Source organism: Lolium perenne, chromosome 7 (assembly GCF_019359855.2).
Source record: "Lolium perenne isolate Kyuss_39 chromosome 7, Kyuss_2.0, whole genome shotgun sequence".
NCBI classification, from domain to species: domain Eukaryota; kingdom Viridiplantae; phylum Streptophyta; class Magnoliopsida; order Poales; family Poaceae; genus Lolium; species Lolium perenne.
The window spans coordinates 96,819,969-96,827,176 of record NC_067250.2 but is presented as its reverse complement, the minus strand read 5'-3'; the positions used below and the strand labels follow the sequence as shown (position 1 = coordinate 96,827,176).

Sequence of the window (7,208 nt, the reverse complement as noted above, 5' to 3'; positions counted from 1 at the left end):
TGGCAATATCTACAGCCACGAAATATCTACAGCCAATACGGTTGATGTTCTGATAGGTGGCTCACATGAAGATCTTGAAGATCTTGTGGTGGCTTGTCTTCCTTATTATTTTTAGATGGTTGGTTCATGTGTTTAGATGGTTGGTTCATGTGGAAACTTTGAGTGATCCGTGAATTGTATTGGTTTTGTAACGTTTGAACTATAATAAAGTTAATAAAAAGCCATATGCATCAATTGTTGCAGAGGCTAGGTTATCCCCTTATCGGAAAAAAAAAAGAAAGAAAGTAAACTAAGTGATGCCCTTTATTATTGGAAGATTAAACCTGTACATTTGGGGGACTGATAGCAAATTAGTCAGGATAGAATATGTACAGAAATTTTCGTTTTTTATGCGCCACGGCACAGGCTATGTACATGACTACAGCCAAAGTAACTTTTCAGTTGCTTATGTCGAAGTACTTGGGATCAGCAGGGAAGTCATGTTCCACCTTAAGCTGCAAAAGAAATGAAACCATCAGATTAAATCTACGAATTTAACCCATAAACAAACAAGAGAGCAATTATTTCTGTGTAAACTGAACAAGGAACTTCAGTGTAGATCAGCTAGTTTACAATTTGATGCTTGAAGAAAGAAACTGGAAGAAGCTCTATCAATAGAATACTTTCAAAATGTTAAAATATGTGCATACCTCTCCTTCATCTGCATCGGAGTGCCTCTGAGGAAATACAACTCTAAGATCGTTGTAGAGATAGAATCTCCGATCCTCGGTCAATGTTTTGCCGCCCTGCGGTACTGATGACGGATCGGATTTGCAACGTAACATCGATTTTGAGGACTTCTTGGAGGCGGGGCAGAGAAACCGCAGGTGCAGAGCATAGCGAAGCACACCTCCACCTGAACTGTCATTGATCCTGGAAGATGCACAGCAAGATTTGTTTGAAACTGAGCGGATGCTCTCCATCTGACAGCAACAATCATCAGAATCAGTATTGTTTTTCTTGCTTCCAGGAAAACTGGATTTATCTGATTCCTTCATGTCAGTGCCCAATGAAGAACATTTTGTGTTTGTGCATCTTTTTTGTGATTCATCAGTTGAGTTGCACGTCTGTCCCTGCCTGCAGCCTGCAAAGGCAAAAGAAATAATCAGTGACTCAACATATGTAATTTGGATTAAGCGCTTATTATCAGGCTATCAGCTCCATTACATTCCGAGCACAGAGTTCCACGTTGTGCAAATTCACTTCCACATGAGACAGACTGCGCTTTGGGACCAATGTTTGTGTCACTGCCCTTGCTTTCTTCTTTCACTATATTACAGGGAGAAACAGTGGGAGACAGAGTGACCTTTTGCCGCATGAACGTCTGTCTCATTGTACACAAGGCAAATAAGATGAGAAAAGGGCATAAGAAAAATAAAAAATGCTTATATAGACACTAAATCCTTCGAAAGAAAAAGGAAACAGTTCCGTGCATGCCATGGTACCTTCTAAGTTACAAGATATACACTAAATGATGAATTAACTGTTCTGTGTCCCAATCCAACCTAGGTTTTGTATTGCCAATACTAGAGGGCAGCCCACTTAGTTGAAGTTATAGCTGAGTGATGAGTTAATACATAAGGATACACTATGTACATGATTCCTTAAGCCTAAGGCTAAAGTTACAGCAAAAGATTAACTGAGTGATGACTTAATACATAAGGATACACTATGTACATGATTCCTTAGGCCTGATTATAGCTTGCAAGTCGCAATCAAATAAGGTTTGAATTTTGTTTACCCTAGCTCAGCCAACAAAAAAAAAGAGTAGAGCACACATCTGTTTTGCCTCGAAGAATAATAAACATCAGAATAGCCTTTGGTTTTCTTCAATACATAATGGATAAGTAGTCAACTAGTCATGGTATTGTGTACCTTGGTTCCAGATGGCATGTCCGTCAAGTCATAATTGCAGAAGAAAGTGTGAAGTGGAGTCTTCTCGGGGTTGCTCACAACCTGATGAGTGTATTGTTTAACTCAGGCATGGGAACACATGTAACAACTCAATACAATTTCAAATAATAGCTTAACTATGCTGAGAAATACACCAGGTGTCTAAAAAAAGGCAACCTAGCCATGACAGGTGACATTTTGTATGGCCCATCGAAATAGGTCAAAACCATTAAGTTTAAGGAAGACAGTGACATCCATAAAAAAAAATCTCAACATGGCTTGTCAAATGAGATTCCTCATATAAGTATTTTCATTACTATAAAGCAAAACTAGATAGCGAAGATGCAGTGCTTGACATCGAAGAAGTATTGGCAATGAACTGCACGAGAACAAACATAGCCACAAGCTCAGGTTGAAGAAAACTAGTACCAGTTGTATGCGTCCCTTGACAGGGATGCGTAAGCGACTCTTTGCTGATCGGGAATCATTGTTACTAAGGTTTCGGAGTTTGGGGCTGTTAATGTTGGTTGTACTTGTCGATGATCTACCAGCAAGATCAATAGAAGAATAGTACAATAAGGAGCTATCTTCATCGATGCTTGTTACTGCAAATGGAAGTTTCTGAGTTGGGGGAGAGAAGCTACCACCGACAATGTTCAGGACAGCTAGGAAACCATCAAGTATCTGCATCGACAGAGAAAAGGAATCAAATTCAACAGTCAATACTCTCTGGAACTGTAGTACCTAGATGGTGAACAGCAAGAAATTAGACCTGATTGTCTTTTCCATAAGAAAGTCGTCCGGACAAAAGGGATTCCTCAAAGGAGACAACTAGTGACCTCCTTGCAGGGAGACTCAGACTCCGTCCATAGCTGACTCGGGGAGATATAGGGGAAGATTCAGAACCCCAGTTTTGGTATCTTCTAAATGAAATTCTATTAGGGGTCATAGCACCATATTCATCATGTAACCTGTTAGTTTCTTCTAACACATCTAGCATCCTGATTCCATCAAATCCTCCTTTTTCCTTTAAATCCAGAAAATCATTTTCAATATCTTTCATTACATGCCTTGGAGATCCTTTAGTATTAACTTTATGAATGTGTCTAGGACTCAGAGGAGACAGAGAGAGCGGAGAGTGTGCTAATTTTGCACTAGCAGCTAGATGATCATAATAGGATAATGACTCCTTGCTCCCAAGCAAAGGGCCATCAGTGAAATAATTATAATTAATCCTATTGGCATCACATTCTGAACTCCAATTGGAGTATCTAGGGGTTGGACAGGCCTGTGAATCAAAAGAACTGAGGCTTCCAGGGTTTGCCTTATTATCTTGTAATAATCCAGAAATGTAAAATTCCCTACCTTGCTCAGAAAGCTGAAATCTTGCATCACCAGAAGGAATATTCAGCAAACTGCCATGGAACTTTCTAGGGAGCGCATTTTTAATCGGCGAGAGCAGTCTTTTCCTTGCCTGAAGTTCATGCTGATAAAATGGTGAATCACAATTAGCAGTGGCTACAGACGGACATATCATATTTAGTTCTGTTGTATCAGAACCTCCAACAAAGTCTGATTCAAAGCCCACAACCCTCGTTGTTGGCATATGGACAGCAGGTTGCAATTTAAGAGAAGATCTAGAGTTTGTATCTTTCGAATCAACTCTTAATCCTTGGAGGTCTACGGGTCCATCCAAGGCATGGCTGTCTCTAAAATACCCGTTCGATTCATACGGGGTATCTAACACAATCTGTTTATTGACATTACCAACGGACCGGTATGGAACCTTGCCACTTGAGCTTTCTCGAGGAAGCCCATCCAAATCGCAGGCACCAACACCCTCATTACGTGGAGGGCTTGGCACACGTGACCTTGATCCTGTAGAAATATCTTCCCTGGCTGAAGAAACTTGAGGTAAGCCCATGGCAACCAATCTCTGATGCTCAGTGAAAAGGAAGGCCTCCAATTTGGAATTGCTCCTACAGTACAACTATCAATTCCTTTCAACAGCCCTCTTCAGTAGCTTACAATTCCAATATCCAGTACGCCAAATCGGTGCTTCGGAAAATTATCAACTGAAACCGATCACCACCAGAAAGGCAGAACCACAACATCATTTCCGACTCGAACCCATCTGAAGCAAGGTTACCATATGCCAAGACTAGCCATTTCCCGCTGGCTACCGCAGCAACCGGAGATGATGCGCAACTTGGCGCCTGAGCAAGCAACCAGAAACCTACGATGAATCATACCAGGAGATTACGTTACAGCCCTGCACAAACGAATCATTGGTTCAGTGAACTTGAACAGAGGCTCAATTGATCCCCTTACTTCCCTAATCGCATGAACTGAAGTTCAAGTAATTACACTACACTGAAGAACAGAGGCTCAGTTGATCCCATTACTTCACTACACCCATGAACTGAAGTTCAATTAATTCCAACTGATCATATTACTTCACTTCACCCATGAATTGAAGCTCAATTAATTCCACTACACTGATGAACAGAAGCTCAATTAATACCATATGCTATTGATTACTATATTTAGCTCGGGAAACTTCTGGAGCTTCTGTGTGATGCATCAGAAATGGCAAGTGAGATCCCAACTAATGATTGCACATCCACTAGAATGCTACAATACTCCAGTCCATACTATACCCAAACAAGGCAGAAATAATCAGATAATCACTGAGCAAAAAAAGATATGCATGGACTAAACCTCAAAGCTATTGATATAAGAAGCATGGTGTCAGCCAAATTAAGGAAACGAGAAAACAAATTTGGGACAGGTAGAAGGCCGTCACCGATCGGAATGAATAACAGAAATTCCCCACTCGTAACCAAGAAACCCGACCAAAGCAACGGTAATCGCGGAAATGGCAAAGGTTACCTGCCTATCGACGGAACCGGACCGATTAATCAGCAACCCCATGGCCGCCGAATCGAATCGGGGTCTGCCGCGATTGACCGCCGCCTCGATCCGACTACCAGAAACCCGCCCCAGGAAAAATCCGCGCCTGATCCGGTCAATCGCCGGGGAAAAAGCGCAGGGCTGGTTTCTTCTGCCGGGCTTCCCCTTCCCTGCCCCGAACCTTCTCGCTTGCTTCCTTGGCTGCTCTTCTCTCCCCCTTCCTGCCTTCCTTCTCCAATGGTGGCTAAGTGATTCTTGGAGCAACCAACTACGGACCCTTGATCAGGATATGTTTAAGAGGGAAAATGCTGGGTTAGTAGCAGCGGCAGCGGCAGCGGCATCAGCAGCATCTGGATGTTTCCAATCAGCTCGGCTGTTTTGGTTTCGCTTTTGTTCTTGTTCGCTTGTTTTCTTTTCTCTCTACCCAAATGGATAAAAGAGGTTCTCGCGTGTTGTTTATGTAGCTTCCCCTTTTAAGCACATAGCTCCCTGAAGTCTTAAGATTTCATTTTCTTAGGGTGATGAGGCAATTGACAAGTTGTGGTAATCAACACACGTCAAAAAGATGACTCACAACTGATCTATAAATGTAGAATAACCATCCATAGACATACTGTCTTTATTCTCTAATGTACAAAATTACCGATTCAAAACGTACATTGAAATGCCGGTTTGTCTTACAGCTGTGTCATGTACTTTTTATCGTGTGAACCATTTTATCGGTATAATTTTGTTAAAATGTGCAATGTCAGTTGATTGATACACTTCTGGATTTGATAGCTTTAGGCGGGCTACAAAAGTGTGTTATAGTGATTGTCGTTCTTCAAGAGTAGTGGATAGAGAAGCTATTGGAAACCAACCATCAAGACATGAATAGGAACAACAATCCATACTCAGGATAAAAAATATGTGTTGTGGCCTAAACTGGTTGGATCCAGAAACAACAAACTTGCAGTAGTCTCCTTATTGAAGGCGTTGGAGCCAGCTGGCAGAGTGGAAGTCCTTGTCCTGGAATTTCAGGCTAGACTCGACAACATCGGTGCAAGTATCTACTCCCTTCCCAAAGGCGTTTGTTGCGAAATATGGCAGCTTACATCTTTGTGACAAGTTAACTTTTGTTAGCTATTTCATGAACTTGGTTTATAAGGTGTTTTGCTCTTGTTGTATTGCCCTTAATTTTTTTAAAAATGGCAGACGTGGTAGCAGAGGTTATAGGTATTATACTTTCCTTTTCGAAAAATGTTGCATAAGAGACGTAGGTGTGTGTGTGATTATTCACATGCTTGACTGTACTCGTCTTATTGCAAAATCACCCTTAAAAGAAAGAGAAACAACAACATCAAATTGTATTGGAGAATAAAAATAGAAACACGCAATATATTGCATTTCGAAGCACCTATTTGTAAAGCGTGACCGAGTACAAGGAGAAATGAAATCTGAGGAGCGTGGACCCAGTGACTGTGCGGCCCGGATCCGTAGTACGTTCTACTTTGGCAATTCGCAATTTCGCATCATATCTATACCAGGACAGACTGAACCTGGTCCGTTCGGTGCCAACGCCATCTGTTCTCCTGCCCATGAGCACCATCTTATTCTGTCCTCCGTCTTCTTATCTTCTTCAGGTCTGCAAACTTATTTGATGATGTAGGAATCTTTTTTGTACATTAAGCATTTCATATTGACTCTGATTGAAGGTGTCGACATTTGAGGTTTGAATCGTGGCACAGGGAAGTCCACCACTGCAAACAGCGGCCAAAAGGAAATGCAGCTATGCGCCCGTGGATTTCAGAGAGAAAGAGAAAGAGATGTAGGGAGAGAGACCGATCCAAAGCAAGTCCCACCGCCCACCAATGATGGTCTATCAGGAATGATAAGCTCTAGAAATTAGAGACAAGACGGATCGCTTTCTCATGCTTGTGACAATTTTTGGTAGTTTCCAGTGGAAGAATCATCAGAGACCACAAAGACCCCCACAACCCACGGCACCGCAAGTTGCACCCCATGTGTTACTTTCCCTGCTTCGGTCAGTTACTTTCCGTGGATATACTACTGCCAGAATATTGGAGGCTCTCTCTACCAATAGCGTCATCTTCACAGCACTCTCTGGGCCTCAGCTACGTGTCCCTTTCAGACACAAGAAATGCCCACGCGTATCCCTATCAGACACCAGAAATGACCACCTGTGTCGCTATCAGACACCGGCATCCTTCCCAGAGACAATTCAATGTTTTACCCTGTATTCCAACTAGGGACCCATGAGCCCATGATCCATAACTAACCTCGTCATTCATCTTAAGAAAATAGACACAAAGAATCAGGCGCAAAAATCATGTACCAACACGACACCAAGTGCGCAGAGAAAG

At 42.1% G+C, this 7,208-nt stretch overlaps 1 protein-coding gene across 3 annotated transcripts; it reads right to left on the bottom strand.

Moving 5' to 3' along the window:
- Nucleotides 1-285: 285 nt before the first annotated feature.
- Nucleotides 286-5,277, bottom strand: LOC127316570 (uncharacterized). Of its 3 annotated transcripts, XM_051347003.2 has the most exons (7): nt 4,825-5,277; nt 2,705-4,204; nt 2,362-2,616; nt 1,915-1,995; nt 1,207-1,363; nt 690-1,123; nt 286-494 (listed from the first exon to the last, which is right to left on the bottom strand). In XM_051347003.2, exons 2-7 carry the CDS (start codon nt 3,854-3,856, stop codon nt 438-440), a joined length of 2,136 nt encoding a protein of 711 aa, XP_051202963.1. In that variant the 5' UTR covers nt 3,857-4,204; nt 4,825-5,277; the 3' UTR covers nt 286-437. The 3 variants fall into 3 exon arrangements, with proteins under 3 accessions (XP_051202963.1, XP_051202964.1, XP_051202965.1); XM_051347004.2 differs by lacking the exon at nt 4,825-5,277 and having other exon boundaries at nt 3,298-3,471; XM_051347005.2 differs by lacking the exons at nt 2,362-2,616; nt 4,825-5,277 and having other exon boundaries at nt 3,298-3,471.
- Between the last annotated feature and the right edge of the window lie 1,931 nt (nt 5,278-7,208).

Excerpts from the sequence above, each read along its gene's own strand:
- LOC127316570 (XM_051347003.2), bottom strand. The coding sequence starts at position 3,856 with ATGGGCTTACCTCAAGTTTCTTCAGCCAGGGAAGATATTTCTACAGGA. Across the intron at positions 1,996-2,361 it reads TCAAGGGACGCATACAACTG|GTTGTGAGCAACCCCGAGAA; the intron begins GTACTAGTTTTC and ends TACACTCATCAG. Across the intron at positions 495-689 it reads CCGATGCAGATGAAGGAGAG|CTTAAGGTGGAACATGACTT; the intron begins GTATGCACATAT and ends TTTCTTTTGCAG.